Source organism: Musca vetustissima, unplaced genomic scaffold (genome assembly GCF_032173495.1).
Source record: "Musca vetustissima isolate MV318-11 ecotype Yass unplaced genomic scaffold, APGP_CSIRO_Mvet_v1 utg6341, whole genome shotgun sequence".
In the NCBI taxonomy this organism is placed as follows: domain Eukaryota; kingdom Metazoa; phylum Arthropoda; class Insecta; order Diptera; family Muscidae; genus Musca; species Musca vetustissima.
In genome coordinates this window covers 34,150-55,115 of record NW_026873158.1, presented here as the reverse complement: position 1 = coordinate 55,115, position 20,966 = coordinate 34,150, and the positions used below count along the sequence as shown (strand labels likewise).

Sequence of the window (20,966 nt, the reverse complement as noted above, 5' to 3'; positions counted from 1 at the left end):
AAAATAAAGGCTTTTGCTTCAAATATTTGAAGAGAGACCAGGAGAGCGACAGAGAGAGAGAGAGTCCCAAAGAAGGAATTCTGAATATGGTTCAAATTATTTACTCAAATTTCTAGCTTTTTTCTGCAACTGATACAAATTCCTATAATGAGTTTATAATTTTAAAAACATGGTTGTGTTAAGATCAAAATAATTTACTAAAAAAATTAAATTAATAAAAATAATTTAAAAAAATAATTCAAAAAATTAAAAAAAAATATTAAAGATTTCAAACTAAAAAATGAGCTAAAATCAAAAAAAAAAAAAAATCTTAAATGAGTGAAAATTAAAAAATACAACAACAATGTTAATAAATTAACAAAGTCAACACTACAATCAATCAAATCAAAAAGGATACCCCTAACAAGGTGTCTCAGAGCACAAATTCCCCAAAGCCGGCAAAATTATGTTGGAATGTAAACAGGTAATTATTGTCTTTAATTTTTTTTTTTAATATAAAAATTTATTACAACAAAAATTATCTAATTTATCTAAGCCCCATTTTCTCTCTGGGGGAAGACTTAATTGTTTTTAAATTTTTATTTATTCGTCTTACTTAATTAATCTAACCTTGACATTTGCAAAGACTTAGATCATCAAAAGCTTAAGGAATTTTATTTGCAAAAAAACACATACCGTTGTTTTTGTTGTTGCTGGATTTTTTTTTATTTAAACGAAATAATTTCCATTTCTTATTGTAATTGACATTTTTACTTGTCGGGTTCTTGGTTGTTGTTGACATTTTTTGTTGTTGTATGGTCGTCATGTGTGTTGCGCTTTTCCTGGCTTTTGGATTTTATTTTTTGTTGTTGCCTTTTTCATAATCCAAAAATGCCACTCACCACTAAAACTATTTCACTTGACGTCAGTCATTCAGTCGGTTCTCGGTAGTAGTCAACCGCTTTTTTTATTGTCTCATATCAAATATAATTGTAAATTTTTCCCTTGAGGGGGGTAAAGGTACCACCCCCACCTCTCCCCTCAACCCCCTCCTCTCTGTCCACTGTTCAAACAGATTATTTTATTATTATTGAGATTACCTTCAGTTTTATTAGACAAAAAAAAAAAAATTCCGGCATCTGCAAATGGTCTAGGGTGAAGGGTGAAGGGTGGGGGGAAGGGTGAAGGGTTCGGTTTTATTGTAAAGGGCATTCATAATCAACAAATATTGGGGTGGAATGTAAAAAATAATTTTTTTTCGGAACATTTAATAGGCGTTGATTTTAAAAAAAAATATTTTTAAGGGTCTACCAACACAAAGCGTGGATTTTTTAAAGACCAACACAAAGCGTGGATTTTCTGTTGAAACCGATTTATGTCTCAGCTGCTTCTGCTTATCCTCCAGGCCAACCTCTAAAAGGGAAGGTAAGGATCTGGAGAGATCTTTGCTGGGTGTTCTCAACAATTCCGCCACATCCTCATCATCACAATCACTTTCCGCAGGTGGTGAGGGTGACGACATCACGGCCAGGGTATAGGCATCCTTGATTTTGGAGGGTGAATTGATTTGCCGCATCAGCGTACGATCCAATTCCATGATGTTCAGTTCCGGTTGACCCACAGAACTGGGTTGTTCCGAACTCACCGATGAATTGATGGTCTTGAAAAGCAGTTTCTTAACATAGGCTGTGTATTTTTTTTGGATTTCGACAGGGTGCCCATGAGGGATTTATTGCTGAACGGCGAACGGCAATCGGAGTCAGAATCTGTGGACACGGCAGGATTGGCCTCAACCAGGGAATAGTCTTTTTTCCAGGTCAAAGAACGTCTCAATTTCTTTTTGCGCAGCATTTTGGGAGCCTTCGTATCCAATGGGATATCGAGAGAATCCTTTTCAGTGTTCGAATCTTCGCTAGTTGCCAGTGAAGGGAAATTGTGGCAGGTTAGAGGGAATTCCGCAGAGAGTCGGGTTGAGTTTCTCAAACTTACCTTATTTATACTAGTCACACCCAAATCACTGTCACCAGGGAAGCCTGGGAATTGTTGAGATTCTCGGGAATCGAGGGTTTTTCTTCCTTAACTTCTTCTCTTTCGGCATTTTCCGCTTGATCAACTTCGAGCGGTAATTCCACCTCAATGACGGAGTTGTCAAATGAATTTTTCTCCTCTATGGGTTCCTTGATAATATTTATGGCACTGAGCTGCTGCTTCTTGGCCTCTTTTTCAGCTTCCAATTTATTGATGGCCGCTTTGAGCAGCTGATCAACTTTAGCCTTGGGTATAACATTATCCCGCGAATTTTTGGGCACAATTTCTATCACATCCTTTTTATTATGGACCGGCGTGATATCGAAGACCACTGGTCTTTGGTCTTTAAAAAATCCACGCCTTGTGTTGGTCTTTAAAAAATCCACCCCCATCCATCTTTAAAAAATCCACGCCTGTTAATAGTCCTTGAAAAAATATCCTTAAAAAATCCACTCCTGTTGATAGTCCTTGAAAAAATATCTTAAAAAAAATCCACGCCTGTTGATAGTCCTAGAAAAAATATCTTTAAGACAGCTAAACAAAATCGCCAGCATTTCTTCTCTATCCCTAACCTCCAGCCCCTCAAAGGCCAAGCCTTTGCAGATGCAACCAAGCACCACTTGTTTGGTGGCGGAAAATGTCTTTCAACAACTCTGCGTCAAGGATAAGGCCCTACTCTACAATAAATTCGTTGAGGATATGTCCAAGAAAAATCCGAAATTCTCCAAACATGGTCAGATCCTTGAGAATAATGTAAAGAAGGAAATCTCCCGCGGCGAAGTGGTCTGCGAAAAGCAGGGATCCGTAAAACATTTACGTGAATCCCTCGAGGCGAAAATGACACCAACCAAGACCTCAGGCTTGTCCAAGACTCTGCAAAGATTTTAAAAATCTCCCGGAGGAAACGCGTCGACTCTCCTAGGCTCTCCCGTGACTCTTTAAAAAATCCACGCCTGTTGATAGTCCTTGAAAAAATATCCTTAAAAAATCCACGCCTGTTGATAGTCCTTGAAAAAATATCCTTAAAAAATCCACGCCTGTTGATAGTCCTTGAAAAAATATCCTTAAAAAATCCACGCCTGTTGATAATCCTTAAAAAATCCACGCCTGTTGATAGTCCTTGAAAAAATATCCTTAAAAAATCCACGCCTGTTGATAGTCCTTGAAAAAATATCCCTAAAAAATCCACGCCTTATGTTCGACCCTTAAAATTAATTTTTAAAAAATCCACGCCCTGTGGAGATCCTTAAAAATATTTTTTTAGAAATCCGCTCTTTTTAAAAAATTATGGAAATTAATTTTTTAATCCATTTTCCTCTATCCGACTGTCATTTCTTCGTAACTGGTAATTAGCATAATTTTCTACGAAGTTCGCCTAACAAAGCAGCTGCCTTTAATTTCGCGAAATACCGCCACATAGCCACTTCAATCTCTGCAGGTACTAATTAAAGTAGATCTCGAAGTTTATCTGTCACCCAGCGACAGAAAAGGGATCAATTTGTCATTAGTAGGCTGCTTCTGAAAATTTGCAGAACAAAATTTTTATGATACTCTTCTTGTGGGTGGTAAATCCAAGCAGAGGATACATTTTTCTACCTGACTACCTGCTTAAGCAGTCTTCCGCAATTTTTGGTATATAAGTTCTCCGTGGTGAGTGACACAGCATCAGTAACTTGTGTGAACGTCTAACGTTAACATTTAGAAACAGATTTTCGTATTCGTAAAAAAACCTTCAAAATTTATCCCACCGTAGAACAAATCTTGAACATGGTTCTTAAAACTCAAAACACCGAAGAAGTTTTGGATCTGAGCCAACAGGCTGAAGGTGGAACTACTCAACGTTTGGTTGTGAATACCACGGATTTCAATGATCGTGATTTTAATGACTTCGTTACCTTGTCGGAGGAAATTGAACGGAACAACCGTCAAAGGAGATCCCAACGCCGGCCTCGCCACCATACCATGGTCGCCACAATGACCCGTGAGGAATTATTCGAATGTACCAACATCGATGATGATCAATTTCTCAACGCTTTGGAACATCAAAATGATTTCGATGCGAGCATGAATAAAACTGTCCTGCTACGGAGTATTGATAACCTCATGAAGTATTTCGATGAAGATGTTGAGGTTCCGGATAGTTCGGGTAAGAGTACACCAGTAAAATTGAAGACCAAAGGCAAAGTGGCCTCTGCTGTGGCCTCATTTCGCAGTAAGGCCCAAAAGTCACCCTCTCCCATGATGAAAAGGAAAAATAAACAAAAATCCGAAGCCAAGCTGGCGAATCTCAGCAATGTTGGAGAGCTGAAGAAGCGTTATGAGCAGGAGGATAAGGAGAACATATCGCCCAACAAAACTTTGACTCTAAGTCCGAAGATGTTTAAGAAATCTAAGGTTAAGCAGATGGCTTTGATGTTGTCACCAGAAGCTGCGGTAAATTCCGCAGCTAAGGTTAGCAATTCTCCCCTGAAGTCAGCCACCCTGAGCCCTAAAATGTTGAGGAAATCCAAGGTCAAGCAAATGGCTTTGCTCTTCAACAATAAAATGCATTCGATTATGCGGAAATCGAGCTCAGAACAGCCACAGGAGGAGCCTCAGGAAACCTCAACACAGCAGCCTCAAGGAACCGTTGATGCCGCAGAAGAAGAGCCTCTAACTCCCACGGAACCCATTTCTCCTGGGCTCTCTTCAATTGCCTCACCGAATTTCACCTCTACCCTGGTGAAACCCAAATCCCCGAAACTGAAGCCCAAGATGCCCACCTTCATTGCCAAATTACCCAGTCCTCGGGCCAGTCCACTCTTCAAGAGAAGGCAGTTAAACAAAACCTCAAGTATTTCCTCTTTATCCCTAACCTCCAGCCCCTCAAAGGCCAAGCCATTGCAGAAGCAACCCAGCACCACTTGCCTGGTGGCAGAAAATGTTTTCCAGCAGCTATCCGTCAAGGATAAGGCTCTACTCTACAATAAATTCATCGAGGATATGTCCAAGAAAAATCCGAAATTCTCCAAACATGGTCAGATCTTGGAGAACAATGTGAAAAAGGAAATCTCACGCGGAGAAGTGGTCTGTGAAAAGCAGGGTAGCGTAAAACATTTACGTGAATCCCTCGAGGCGAAAATGACACCGACCAAGACCTCAGGCTTGTCCAAGACTCTGCAAAGATTTAAAAAATCTCCCGGAGGAAACTCATCGGTTCTTCTCGGCTCTCCCGTGACTCCCAGCAAATCCAAGGAATTTGAGGATTTACCCAGGCCCCTGACACCACCCCAGACCCCCGAGAATATGAGCCAAACCATACACGAGGATGACAGTGAAGATCCGCTGCATGTCAGCACCCTAACTGTGGTCCTCAAACCCAGTCCTGAGGTAAAAAAGTACGCCACCAAACCAAGGACTCAACGAAAGAAAAGGGATGTCCGATTCCTCAGCGATTTGGGAAACGTGGAGCCGCAATCCTTCAAGAGGACTCAGGAAATGATTCGTTCTTCCGTCAATGTGGAACCTTTTGCCCCTCCCAAAAAGATTCGCCGCACCCAGCATGAACGCCTTGCGCCGAAAATGTTTTTTCAGAACCAACATTTGGAAAAACTTTTCTATAACTGGTTGAAGGAAAAGAATGGGGTGGTCTTCGACATTACACCGGTCCATAATAAAAAGGATGTGATTGAAATTGTCCCTAAAAATTCGCGGGATAATGTGATACCCAAGGATAAGGTGGATCAGCTACTCGAAGAGGCCATCAATAAATTGGAGGCAGAGAAGGAGGCCAAGAAGCAGCAGCTCAGTGCCATAAATATTATCAAGGAAACCCTAGAGGAGAAAAATTCCTTTGACAACTCTGTCATTGAGGTGGAACTACCTCTCGAAGTAGATCAACAGGAAAATGTCGAAGGAGAAGAAGTTAAGGAAGAAAAACCCACGATTCCCGAGAATCTCAACAATTCCCAGGCTTCCCTGGACAGTGATTTGGGTGTGACTAGTATAAATAAGGTAAGTTTGAGAAACCCAACCCGTCTCTCTGCAGAATTCCCTCTAACCTGCCACAATTTCCCTCCACAGACAACTAGCGAAGATTCGAACACTGAAAAAGATTCTCTCGATATCCCATTGGATACGAAGGCTCCCAAAATGCTACGCAAAAAGAAATTGAGACGTTCTTTGACCTGGAAAAAAGACTACTCCCTGGTTGAGGCCAATCCAGCCGTGTCCACAGATTCTGATTCCGATTGCCGCTCGCTCAGCAATAAATCCCTCACGGGGACCCTTTCGAAATCCAAAAAATGCACCGCCTATGTTAAGAAATTGCTCTTCAAGACCATCAATTCCTCGGTGAGTTCGGAACAACCCAGTTCTGTGGGTCAGACGGAGCTTAGCATCATGGAATTGGATCGTTCGCTGATGCGGCAAATCAATTCACCCTCCAAAATCAAAGATGCCTATACCCTGACAGTGATGTCTTCACCCTCACCCCCAGCGGAAAGTGATTGTGATGATGAGGATGCGGCGGAATTGTTGAGAACACCCAGCAAAGATTTTTCACGGTCTCTACCCTCACTTCTAGAGGTCGGCCTGGAGGATAAGCAGAAGCAGCTAAGGCAAAAATCTGTGTCCACGGAATTCACAGACCTCGAGAAGAACAAATTGGAATTGGAACAGGATCGTCTGATGATGGATAGCTTTATTGATCAGGGTTTCGAAACGGGATCCAATGAAATGGAATCTCCCATAAGACTAACCAAGAAATCCAGCTCCCACACGGAATTGGAAAAACCTCAGGTTGTCTTACGGGTCAGTGAGGAAAATCCCCAAAACTTTTCCACACCCAATAAAGATAAACCCATACAACAGGTGTTCACCTCCGCTCAGCAGGGTTTACATACCCAAAAGCATCTTATAAGTCCCATTCCATCGAGTCCGGGATCACAGCATGCGAAGCAGCAGACCATGCAATCTATACTCGAGGATTCTGAGGAGTTGGAGTACACGAATAGCTCGGCAACCTCTTTCAACATGAGCGGCAGCTATTTCAACGGTGAAATTCAGCATTCCCATAGTTCTACAGGTTCTTCCCATGTCAGCGCAGGCTCCAGGGTAAACACACCGCATCATTTGACGGTGACACAAAAAATGGAAGCATCACAGTTTTGGATCTCTTTCGGCGACTTTACCATGGCGATGAATATCCACTTCTATGAATCGGAACGCCTAATGCTTCTCAGCAACATCTTTGGTCAAAAATGTGTCGAAAATCGGGATATGACTTTCGGCATCGATGATCAGAAATTCTCCGCCGAATGTCCACTAAGTCAAACGGAGATTTTGCGTAAAATTCCCCACATGGAAAATTGTTCGCAGTATTGGTTCTCCACGGGAGATGTTCTGCTACCCTTTGCCGGAAAGCATTTGAGTTCGGCAAAGATCCAGGCCTTCTTTAATTATATCCGGGAATTCATGGAGGACTCCCAGGGTCAGCTGAGATTCGGTATTGATTCGTATGAATTCTCAAATGTCAGCATCTCACCCACCACCTCAGATGCCACCTATACCTGGCCCTCAGCCTCACCACCTCTCAAGACCAGTGACTTGGATCAATCAGATTTTGAATCTGTGGAATTGGAACAAAGTCTTAGCTTCTCGGCTTTGGGTAGTAATCATTCGGACTCAGGATCCATTAAATCTGAAGAATCACCCGATACATTGGAGCAAATATTCGAAGATGCCCGGAATTTGAACTTGAGTAAAACTCAAACGGATAAATTGGCCATGGCATCACAGCTCACTGTCCCCGAAATGCTGAAGACCCTGCACACTCAGCAGGAGAAACTCAAAAGCCTCGAAGAACGCATGGTAAATTGTGCCGCACCACTGAACTCCAGTACCACCAGTAGCTGTAAGAACCTGGAACAATTCCGTGAGTGTCCCGAATACATGAGGAAATTAAGGAGCATCATTTCGGCGATCGATAATATTGGCCGCGGGAACAATGGCTTCAATGCCTGCTCAATTGAACAGCTTGAGAGCTTCATGTTCTTCTTGAGTCGCTATGCCGATCTTTGCCTGGCCAATTGCACCGCCCACATTGAAAAGATTCTCGATGTGGTGATGAATCAAAAATCATTTCAGGCATAGATTTTCTTTTTCAATGGATCATCGAAATTTTCAACTGTACTCTAAAAAACCCAAAACATTCCGCCCATTCGTCGTAACCATTTTTCAAAAATGACTCAAGACCAAGGTTTTTGAAAAAAGGCCAAGGTTTTCGCGTTTAGCCTTAAGGAACCTCCCTCTAATTTTAAGTTTTATATTTTTAAGAATTTATTTGTGTATATAGTTATGTAAGTTACCACGATCTTCTAAAGATCCGGTAGGATTAGCATCTAATTTTTTTAGTGTATAAGTTGGAATTTTGAAAATAAAAAAAGAGAAAATTTGCCGCTTCGGAAACAAAAAAAAAATATTTTAATTTTTATGGGAAAATTTCGGGGAATTGAAAATATTAAAAAAATATTTTTCGGAAAGAAAAAACGATGGACTTTCATTTGATTACTTGCAATAGGGTGTATGTTCAATAGTTCCCGAATAGGGCACTTCCAAATATGTAGCCCTTAAAAATTATTTTGGAAAAATAAAAAAAATGTTTTTTATTTCAAAAAAAAATTTTTCTTAAAATTTTTGATTCAAAATAATTTTAGGAAAAATATTTTCCAAAAAGTAGGGGACGTAAGCATTCATTTGGTACCCTGAAGTCGGGTGTATGTTTTATAGTTCCCGAACAGAGCACCTCTGAACCTCTGATCTTGAAAAATTATTTTTGTAAGAATAAAACTCCATTTTTTTGTTTTAAATAATTTTTTCTTAACATTTTTGCTTCAAACTAATTTCGAATAAAATATTTTTGAAAATTAGAGGAGATAAGCTTCCATTTGGTACCCTGAAGTCGGCTGTAGGTTTTATAGTTCCCGAACAGTGGACCTTCAAACATGTTGCCCTGAAAAATTATATTTTGTAAATATAAAACATCATTTTTTATTTAAAATAATGTTTTCTCAAAATTTTTGCTTCAAACTAATTTCGAGCAAAATATTTTCGAAAATTAGAGGAGATAAGCTTTCATTTGGTACCCTGATGTCGGATGTATGTTCCATAGCTCCCGAACAGTGCACCTCCTAATATGATGCCCTGAAAAAATTATGTTTGTAAAAAAAAAATATTTTTTTTCAAATAATTTTTTCTCAAAATTTCTATTTCAAACAATGTTTGAATAGATTATTTTCGAAAAGTAGAGGTGAATACCTTTCATTTGGTACCCAGAGGTCGGGTGTATGATTTATAGTTCCCGAACTGGGCACGTTCAAACATCTAGCCCTAAAAAAATATAAAATAGCATTTTTTATTTCAAATAATTTTTTCTATATTTTTTGTTCAAAATAATTTTGAAAAGAATATTTCCGAAAAATAGAGGAGATGAGCTTTCATTGGTTACCCTTCATTTGGTACCGTTAGGTCGGTTGTATTTTTTTACAGTTCCCAAATAGGGGACCTCCAAACAGGTTGCCCTTAAAAATTATTTTTTGTAAAAATAAACAGATATTTTTTATTTCAAATAATTTTTTCTCAAATTTTTAGTTTCAAAATTATTTTGGAAAATATTTTCGGAAAGTAGAGTAGACAGCCATTCATTTGGCACCTTGAGGTCGGCTATATGTTTTATTGGTCCCGAACAGGGCACCCCAAACATGTGGCCCTAAAAAAATATTTTTTTTTTTAATATAAAACAAAATTTTTTATTTTAAATAATTTGTTTCTGAAATTTTTTGATTCAATAAAATGTTGATTAAAATATTTTCGAAAAGTAGAGGCGATAAACTTTAATTCGGTACTCTGATGTCGGCGGTATGTATTATAGTTCCCTAACAGTGCAAGTCCAAACATGTTGCCCTTAAAAATATATATTTTGTAAATATGAAACATCATTTTTTATTTCAAATAATTTTTTTCTCATATTTTTTGTTTCAAAACAATTTGAAATAAATAATTTTTGTAAAATAGAAGAGATAGACTTTCATTTGGTACCCCGATGTCGGATGTATGTTCCATAGCTCCCGAACAGTGCACCTCCTAATATGATGCCCTGAAAAAATTATGTTTGTAAAAAAAATATTTTTTTTTCAAATAATTTTTTCTCAAAATTTCTATTTCAAACAATGTTTGAATAGATTATTTTCGAAAAGTAGAGGTGAACACCTTTCATTTGGTACCCAGAGGTCGGGTGTATGATTTATAGTTCCCGAACTGGGCACGTTCAAACATCTAGCCCTAAAAAAATATAAAATAGCATTTTTTATTTCAAATAATTTTTTCTATATTTTTTGTTCAAAATAATTTTGAAAAGAATATTTCCGAAAAATAGAGGAGATGAGCTTTCATTGGTTACCCTTCATTTGGTACCGTTAGGTCGGTTACAGTTCCCAAATAGGGGACCTCCAAACAGGTTGCCCTTAAAAATTATTTTTTGTAAAAATAAATAGATATTTTTTATTTCAAATAATTTTTTCTCAACATTTTTGTTTCAAAATTATTTTGGAAAAAATATTTTCGGAAAGTAGAGGAAATAGCCATTCATTTGGCACCTTGAGGTCGGCTATATGTTTTATAGGTCCCGAACAGGGCACCCCATACATGTGGCCCTAAAAAAATATTTTTTTTTTAATATAAAACATAATTTTTTATTTCGAAGAATTTGTTTCTGAAATTTTTTGATTCAATAAATTTTTGATTAAAATATTTTCGAAAAGTAGAGGCGATAAACTTTAATTCGGTACTCTGATGTATTATAGTTCCCGAACAGTGTAAGTCCAAACATAGGTGTGTCTGGTTACCCTAAAGTTTGTAACAATTGTTACAAATTGTTACTGGAAGTCGTCTGTTAACCCAAAAGTTCTGCAAAAGAGAGCGGTTGGAGAGAGAAATTTTGACAGTTCTTTCAGTGAGAGTTTGCAAATTCTTGCTGGAAAAATTTCTTCTTGCAATCTCTTGCAACTCTTCTTCTTCTCATACATCGACATTCTATCAGATGTTTTCTATTGTTTGTTTATTTATTTTTGTGCTTTCAATTTGAAAATAATTTTTTTTGGAATTAGCAAGACTAATTGTTTTTGGAGAAAAACTTTACAAAACGAGAAAAACGTAAGTATTAATATGTAATAGGAAAATAAAAGACTATTTCCAGCATTTTTAGAAAAATGACGGAAGAAGATCAGTGTGTCTCTGTAGCCAGTGGCAGTAAATTGCTCATTTTTCATTGCTCATTGCTCATTTTTTTATTTTATTTCCTTTTTATTTCAAAAACTTGTTAAACTGGTTGTGTTTTCTTTCTTTTAATTCTTTATAATGGCGGACAAATTGGTTTGTTTTGACAAATCAGCTGATTAGTTGCAAGCTTCTGCAGGGATGCCGTCTGTTTACTTTTCGCATTTTTCTTGCAAAAGAGAATAAAACTACCTTACTCTCTCAGAAAGAAGTTACTGGACAATTCCTGCAGGGAAAGTAACCAGACACACCTCATGTTGCCCTTAAAAATATATATTTTGTAAATATGAAACATAATTTTTTATTTCAAATAATTTTTTTCTCATATTTTTTGTTTCAAAACAATTTGAAATATATCATTTTTGTAAAATAGAAGATATAGACTTCCATTTGGTACCTTGACATCGCGTGTAGGTTTCATAGTTCCTGATCAGGGCACCTTACAACATGTTGCCCTTAAAAAAAATATTTTTTGTAAAAATAAAAAAAACATTTTTTTCAAATTACCATTTTCTCATATTTTCTATTTCAAAAAAGTTTGAATAAAACATTTTCGAGAAGTAGAGGAGATAGCCGTTTATTTGACACCTTGAAGTCGGCTGTATGTATTATAGTTCCCGAACAGGGCACCTCTAAACATGTTGCCGTGAAAAAAATATTTTTGTTAGAATACACAGACAATTCATATTTCAAATAATTTTTTTTCTCAAACTTTTTGTTTCAAAATAAATAAAAATGGTGAAAAACCAAGGAAAATCTTTCTACATGACAGAATCTCCTTTTAAATAGATTTTTTTTTTTTTTTTTTTGATGGTCGGGCTTCGGCCGTGATTTTACAACTTTCACCTATGGACAGATACATACACCGGCTACGCGACAGAAACTTCTTTTAAATAGAATTTGTTTTTGTGTAGCAGGCCTTCGGCCGGGTATTTAAGACTTTCTTCTATGAACACATACCAACACCGGCTACGCGACAGAATCTCTTGTTAAATATAATAGATTTTTTGGGTAACCGGCCTTCGGCCGGGGATTTAAGATTTTCTCCTATGGACAGATACCAACACCGGCAACGCGACGGAATTTCCTTGTTTTTGTAGGGATCTAAGGTCCATATCTTTTGATCCACAACAGATCGCATCATTTTGGAAAGGGCAAATTGTGGTCTATCATTTGAATAAGGACCCATGTTCAAAAACTCTCTTAAGTTTTTCAAAAAAAATCGGGGACCCAAACCCAGTTTTTAGCTATTTTATAACCTTTAAAATCATACCCATTTTATATTAACCGGATCCGTAGAAGCGGATAACCGTACCCAAACTTCCGGGTCAAATAACCGCGTACGTCTCCCAAGATATCCCCATAATTAGGGTAAAAATACCTACCTCTGGAAAAAATTTCAGAAACATCTGATCGTTTTTACTAAACTAGAGTTAAGCCCAATTTTTTCAATAACACTCCAAAAGGCACGTGTGAAAAAATTGGAATTTAGTACTAAGAGGTACTAAAAAGTACTAAATATTATATTTGAATAGAACCAGTAGATATACTTATCTGAAAATTAATATGTAGCTTAAGATATTAAAATAGAATGTTGTGCAAAAATATCTTTTAGAAAATAGTACTAAAATGATACTAAAAATGACTAAAACTATATTACACCGGGACGTTTTGGAAGTAAAACTCGGAATTTTGGTATAGAGATAGAAATCAGGAATTTGTACATAGCTTTTACTACTCCAAATTAGTACTAAAGTGGTTGTAAAAAGTACTTAATAAAAATTACAATTGAACCGTTAGAAATAGAAATCTGAAAAGTGGTACGTTAATTTAACTATTACAAATGCTTCGGTATGCATTAATATATTTTTGAAATTAGTACTAAAATGGTGCTAAATATTAAATGACTACTGAAACGGTATAGATTGAAATCTAAAACTTGGTATGTTGCTTAATTATTTCACATATAATAAAATGCCATAGTGAATGGCAACTATACTACAGCGAATGATTTGTGAATTGTACAAATAAGTGATGTATGTACTGTACAAAATGTTATATTACAAATTCGTACTATAATGGTACACAAGTACTAAGTTATGGTACACATTAGTATTACGTTAACGAAAGGAACAAAAAAGTTAAAAAAAAAACTTGCATTGATTAAATTTTAAATAAATTTTAAGAGTGATAAGGATCGTTGTTAGTACATACTTACAAATGTTTATGTTTATTTATTTTAACTATTGAAATATATTTTTTTGGAAAGATCCGCTAATGACGTAACGGCATATGCTAATAATAGTATATATAAATATATATTTCTGTTGTGGATAAAGTTTATAAAAGAAATAAGGGATTATCTTAAGTAAGTGATGAAAATTATTTTCTTTTAAAAAATATTCTGATTTGAAATTCTTATTCTCAACTTCGGAACTTTTTTTTAAATAAAAATATTCCATGTACGACATTTGCAAGATAACTGTGAAATTTGTTAATTGAGCGCACTTTATATTTTGAAGAAGCGAATCAATCGATCAATTAAGAAGTAATTTTGCAATATTTTTGACGTTTCTTTGAGTCTCTTTCATTTATTATGTACCGCATCAATTGAATGCTTCCTTCCTACTAGATTGCCCAAATGGCCCAAATTAATATTTTCCACTAATTGTGTGTGTGTTCCTTAACCCTACGGTCAATAACCGGGTACATTTGTACCTTTTTTTATAAAAATCCTTTAAAATTTTCATTAAAGAGGATATTTGGATTAATTTTTGAAGAATCATTCTTGAGGTATTTTCGCACATAATCGAAGAAAAAAATTATGGAGGTTTTTGTTTTAAATTAGTCTATACGGATCTGATCTAGATGTAGGAACTCAAAATTATACATACATTAAAATAATATGTATTTAAATAAATGATTAAATGATAATCTATCTAAAACAATCATAGTAAATCCGTTATAGCTTTTGAATGGGTTAAGCTTTTTCAGTTATTTTTTTATTGGGATCTTATTTAGGTGTTCCTCAACCCCTCTGCAAATTTTTGTGACCCTAGACAACATGGGGCCATCAGGGCGACTCGTGGAAGTCAGAAACTACTTTGTTTTAGTCGATGTATACCAAAGGAAAAACAAGGTAGTTTCTGATTTCCACGAGTCGCCTCATGGCCCCATGTTGTCTAGGGCCACAAAAATTTGCAGAGGGGTTGAGGAACACCTAAATAAGATCCCAATAAAAAAATAACTAAAAAGCTTAACCCATTCAAAAGCTATAGCGGATTTACTATGATTGTTTTAGATAGATTATCATTTAAGCATGGATTTAAGTATATATTATTTTAATGTATATATAACTTTGAGTTCCTACATCTAGATCAGATCCGTATACATCGACTAAAACAAGGTAGTTTCTGACTTCCACGAGTCGCCCTGATGGTCCCATGTTGTCTAGGGCCACAAAAATTTACAGAGGGGTTGAGGAACACCTAAATAAGATCCCAATAAAAAAATAACTAAAAAGCTTAACCCATTCAAATGCTATAACGGATTTACTATGATTGTTTTAGATAGATTATCATTTAATCATTTATTTAAATACATATTATTTTAATGTATGTATAATTTTGAGTTCCTACATCTAGATCAGATCCGTATAGACCAATTTCAAACAAAAAACCTCACGATAGTCCAATTTTTTAATGAGTTACAGAGCTATCTTTGGATGGGTACAAATGTACCACGGTTATTGATCTACGTATACTTTTTTAGTTATTGACCGTAGGGTTAAGAATATAATTTCATCGATTTCCCAAATGTTATATTTTTTGATAATTTTCTCACACGTGTATGTATTCAGTCCTGAAAATCTGGATAATTCATTTGCTATTAATAGATACATTCCGTCACATTATTTTCTTTAAAAAATATGGTCTTTTTAGATGTGAATTTATAATTTTATTCTTCTTGTATTCTAATTAAACCTTGTAGCCGTTGAGAATACTTTTAGACATTGCTATGCATATCCATAAAAATCTATGTTCTAACCGTAAATGTCAACTTGCTATTGAAAAAAGCTGTGAAATTTTATTAATTGATTATTGGGTGCCAGATTATTTTTAAATGAAGTTTGTAAAGCCGATCGATGTTTTTCAAATGTTTCATCCCTCACCAAGATGAAGCCAAATTATTTATTAATTTGTTCACTTTTTCTTTGAAAATGAACATTAATTTCTCAATTTTTTATTTTAATTCTGAAATTCTTTACTGAAAATATTTCAATCATTCCTATGACTCCGCGCAAACCAATATTCTTTATTCCCGAATTGAATGCCAAATTATCTTCATTTAATGAACATTTTGACTTATTTTCGCTGTTTCTGTTTCGGACTTTTAACAGAGCATGTTAAATAGTTCTTCTCGCATACAGATTGATCGCCAAATTATTTTAAGCATTCATTTATTTCATTGGCTAGATTATCATAGATTATGTTTTATCAATTTGAAATATGAGGCCTTCTGACTTTGAGTCTCATTCATTGATTATAATATCCAATATTATACCCACTTAAATATCAACTTTCTTTCCCGAATTCGGTGAAAATTATCTTTTTTTCCTAAATTAATTGTCTCTCTCCTTAGACAGGTTAAGCGCCTATTAATATTATTCACTTAATTATCTTCTTCAAAAAAACCTATCCTTATTTCAACCTTATTTTAGTCCGGAAACAATTCCAACAACTGATATTGGTTCGACAGAAAATATTCTAAGCATAGTTTCCCAAATTGGGCGCCAATTTATATTTGTAAGCAAGTTAAATAAAATTTGAAGACATAAAATGTGGAGATCTATTCGTGTTATAATGTTATACCGAATACAAAATTCTGATATAGCATTGGGCGCCAAATTATAATTTATTTCTCCCCTTCAAATATCCTTTCCTAAATTAGAAAGTATAGATCATTATTTTATATCAAATTGAATTTTGAAAGTCCTCATTCGTATGACACCGGGAGTTAATATTCTAGGTTTTCGAATTGATCGCCAATATAATTTTCTGAAAATACTAAAGGAAAATTTTGACTTGGATTTAAGTTATAATTTAATATCCACGACTAAAGGAAAATTTTGACTTGGATTTAAGTTATAATTTAATATCCACGACTCTTTACGTAATTTTGATATAGTACTTAATCATTTCCACCCAATTCCATATTGGGCGCCAATTTATACTAAACATTCACTTATTATCTTCCCTTGGAATATCGATGAATATATTTTTTCAATTTCCATTTTGAAATTTTTTAAAATTTCTTGCGAAATTATACAAATAATTGTTATTTGATTTGCTTCTCATATTGGGCGCCAATCTATTAATTTGTAGTCTACAATTTCATAGGGGATTTTATATTGGGCGCCACTTTAAGCTAAAGAATTTTTTAGTTTCTTCTTTTCCTAAAATTCTTTATAGTAAATATTCCAATTATTTTAGGCATCTAAGTTCTGAATATTTCATTTTAAATTATTTTACGTCTTCTGCCAAATGTTCCTGAGCAGTTACGGAATTTCATAATTTCTTTTTAAACTGCTCTAGATTTGGGAAATTTTTTCAGTTTCCAATTAATTATTGAAATTATTCGGAAAACTCTAATCCAATACGCAATAAAATCACTTTCCTCGAAATCCTGCAGCTGCTTCAAATTTGTCAAAGGTGCTATTCTGATGAACAGGTAGAGTCTTATTTGCTGTGAGCACACGCGCACACTCTCTCCCCGGGATTTAATTGCGCCACACAAGAGATTCCGTAATCTACGCACTAGGAGATTTAGAACGTCAGGTAATTCTAAATGGTATGAAGGGAAATCTTCAAATTAGAATATGACCTGGCAAAAAGGGTTCCGCAAAGTAATTGTGTGTGTGCGCGCACACAATAGGAAATCCTTTACCTAAGTAACGAAGTGAGTTTTTTGAGTATTTATAGTCCTGTCGGTTGGGCAAATCAGCATCAGTTCTAAACTGCAACGTCTAACGTTAACAACCAAACAAATCCGCTCTAAGCAAATTTTAACCTAACAAAAAATCTAACTATCAACATGATGTCCTCATCCGTAAAAGTTCTTGCCAGCAACATCGAGGCTCAAGAAAAAGCATCCGCCGCAACATCACAAATTCCATCACGCAAGAAGTATCCAGCTCCTCCACGTCCCAGTATTCAGGAGTTGAAGCAGAAATATGAAAGTCAATCGAGCTCCAATGGAATTGTAACCTCATCCACTTCGAAGGTACTGAAACCCAAGTCACCGAAGATGAGAAGCAAATCGATGGTCAAACAAATGGCTTCGATGTTTAATAACAAAATTTCCCAGATTATACGAAGAGATACGGAAGTCACCTCTTCCTCCTCGACTACATCGACAACGAAGCCCGTTGAATCTCTACCCAAACCTTTGCCAATGCCTCGCTTCCGCCATAACAAAGAAAAGGCCCCGGTTCCCAGTCCTCGTACCAAATCCAAATCGAGATTGCAACGCAAGCCCAGCTACTTTGTGGCTGAGGATGCCTTTGCCCATCTCAGTGTCAAGGATAAGGCCATGCTCTACACACAATTCGTTGAGGATATGTCGAAGAAAAATCCACGTTTCGGCCGTCATGCTGGGCTCATTGAAGCCACAGTGAAAAAGGAAGTGGCTCGCGGTGAAGTCATCAATGAAAGACAGGAATCAGTTAAGCAACTAAGACAGCAATTGGAAGCCAGATGTTCGGCGGGACAATCGCATCAAAAGGAGAAAATGAAGCCTAAATTGTTGTCCGCAGCTACCCTGCGTCCTAGCCGCAAATGTTCGGTAAAAGCCAAGGAATTGGAAGACCTTAAATCCGTTAGGAATCATCAACTACGCCGAGCCCGCTCACTTTCGCATAGCAAAATTGATCAATTGATCGTGAAGAGCGCACTTCAGACTAAAGAGGAAGCCTCTATTTCATTTGCCACACCGAAGCAGATACGTGCCAGCCGCTGCGAGGTTATGACACCCCAACTCTGCCTAGCCAATCAACAATTGGAGACCTTATTCTATTCCTGGCTCAAGGAGAAACATTCTCAGCACGAAGAGACTCAGCAATCGAACACCTCTGAAATGGAGGATGAAAGGCAGAAGTCGGCCATCGATCGCTTGCTAGAAGAGGCCATTGTGAAATTGGAAAATGTGGAAATCAAGCAAAATGAAGAAGAAAAAATGGCGCCCAAATTGAAGCCCAAGAAAAGGCCAGCACCTGCAGTACCTCAGCCTACCAAGGCCATGGAAAATTCGGAGGGAACCTCATCTAACCTTGGAAGTAGTTTGGTATCCTCGCTGAGCAGCTCCTCGGCCAAACAATCCTCCAGCGGTGAGGAAAGTGAATCGGGAATTTCTAATCTAACTAAGGTATGTTCAAGAGATCCACAAGGAATCCTGGGAACCCGAACTAATTTCGCAACTTCTTCCCCTTCTCAACAGAATACCAGTGATGAGGAACAAAAAGTGGCCGAGAAAATCCCAAGCCCAACCATGAAAGAGACCGATAGACCCGTCAAACCTTTGCGCAAAAAGAAAATGCGCCGTACCCTGAGCTGGAAAAAGGATAGCTGCCTCGTGGAAACCAAACCCATATCCTCAACCGATTCCGAGAATGAAACCAAAAATGAGCGACCAATTGCACACAAAAGACCCAGTTGTCAGATTACGAAGCAACAGCCTCAATCGAGTGTTGCGATTGAAACTCAACCCTCCCAGGAGGCCAGTTTTGGGGAATTGGATAAATCCCTTATGCGTGTGGTGAATTCGCCACGTAAAATCAAATCCGCTTATACCTTGACCGTGTTCTCCCCACCACCCTCAAGGAATCAAAGCCTTTATGATGTGGACATGGATTTACCAAAGAGCTCCGAAGTTCGCCCTGCAACTGATTTGAGTTTTGATCAAGGTTTTGAAACGGGATCCAATGATATGGATAGTCCCATCAAAGTGCAGCGCAAACCCATCCTCAGGAGACAATCTTCGATTGAGCGTTCGCAAAAAATTCCCGAAAACCCCAGCGGATTTTCAACACCCATCAAAAGGAAAACTCAAGAGGCCAACTTCAATCAATCGGCAGTGGGTCAGCAGCAATTGTTTAGTCCGATTTCAGTGCCCATGAAAAATCGCAGGCGTTCGATTTATGACAATGAATCCCGACGCAGTTCGATTGCCATGCAGGTCATCAGGGAGGATCATCCTTTGGAGCATCACGAAATGAAATCGCCAAGGAATCTTTGCAATACCGAAGTTTTCTTTGCCAATGCTCCGACTTTGGATATGACTACCTGTGGAGATCTGACTGGAATCACCAGCCCTAAGGCCTCGCTTTTCTGGATTAAGTCCAGCGATTTTAATCTCTCCTTTGATATCCACAAAAATGAAAAGGAACGTCTGAAGTTGCTGCACGAAATCTTCTCTCAACGCAGCTGTGAGACCAAGGAAATGCATTTCGGCATCGATAAGCAAAGGTTTTCGGTGCACAATCAACCTCAGCAAGGAGATGAGGAGGAAGCATTGCGTCTTCCTCAAACCCCTGAAGTTTCTCAGTACTGGTTCTCCACGGGAGACTTGGTGATACCCTTCGCTGGGAAGCAATTATCCGAGGAGAAGATACAAAAACTTTTCCAGGTCATTAAATCGACGGTCGAGGAAAATGGTATCCTCCGATTCGGTGTGGATGATGTGGAATTCTCCAATGTCCCTGAAAATTGGACTCAATCTCCAAAATTCTCCATGGAAAGTAATTACAGCATGCTGGTGGGTCTACAATCCGGCAACAGCAATGGCCTGGAGGGACGTAGCAAATATGCTTGGCCAAATACCAAACCAGTACCGGTCAGTGATCTTGATCAATCGGATTATGAAGAAGATCAGGAGGTCTTTGCAGAAAATGATTCCTACTCTCCGTTCTCCGGCATCACGGCAGACAACAAACATTTCGATTTGGCCTGTTTGGATAATGGTGTCGAAGAAGAGGAGATTCTTGACCTGCCAAGAAGCGATGAAGCCCTACTAATGTCTGAGGAATCATTTTGCCTGGCCTATGAAAATGAACCCTTGGATCAGTTGTTCGAACACAAAATTGCCGAGGAGACTCAACATCCCAAAGAATCGTCACTAAATGACAGCAAACTACCCGAAATCCTGACAACCCTGCAGGGTCACCAAGAACTCCTGACTTCAGTGCAAGAACGCATGTCAGGTTATCAGAATCCTTTGAATCTCTCATGTGATTCTTTGGAGGAATTGAAAGGTACACCGGAATATTTGGCAAAAATCAAATCGATTGTCTCCGATATCAGTCGCATTGGCAGTCGGAACGGCTTCAAGGATTGTTCGTTGGAGGATTTGGAACGTTATATGTTCTTCTTGAGCCGTTATGCTGATATTTGCCTCAATAGCTGCAGCAGTCACATGGATAAAATCCTCGATGCCATGATGGAACGTAGCAGGACCGTGGAGATGTAAAGAGAGATGTAAAAAAAACAAATAGTTTTAAGATTTTTTTTGTAAATAGCAAAGTCTTCTAAAGGCGTCTTAGATTTAAGAAATTGATTTAAAAAAAAAATAAAATATGATTTTAAAAATTAAAA

At 37.2% G+C, this 20,966-nt stretch overlaps 2 protein-coding genes across 2 annotated transcripts in view; both read left to right on the top strand.

Moving 5' to 3' along the window:
• The first annotated feature begins 443 nt into the window (after window positions 1–443).
• LOC133323147 (uncharacterized) overlaps window positions 444–20,966 on the top strand; it is a 38,821-nt gene continuing 18,298 nt past the window's right edge. The window contains exon 1 of the mRNA XM_061532105.1: window positions 444–463. Within this exon, the coding sequence (XP_061388089.1) occupies window positions 446–463 (18 nt within the window). The 5' untranslated portion in view covers window positions 444–445. The remainder of the gene's footprint in view (window positions 464–20,966) is intronic.
• On the top strand, window positions 3,964–8,139 carry LOC133323158 (uncharacterized). The gene is made up of 5 exons (XM_061532117.1): window positions 3,964–4,352; window positions 4,464–4,576; window positions 4,649–6,000; window positions 6,070–7,047; window positions 7,108–8,139. The coding sequence occupies exons 1-5, from the start codon at window positions 3,970–3,972 to the stop codon at window positions 8,137–8,139; spliced, it is 3,858 nt and encodes a 1,285-aa protein (XP_061388101.1). The 5' UTR covers window positions 3,964–3,969.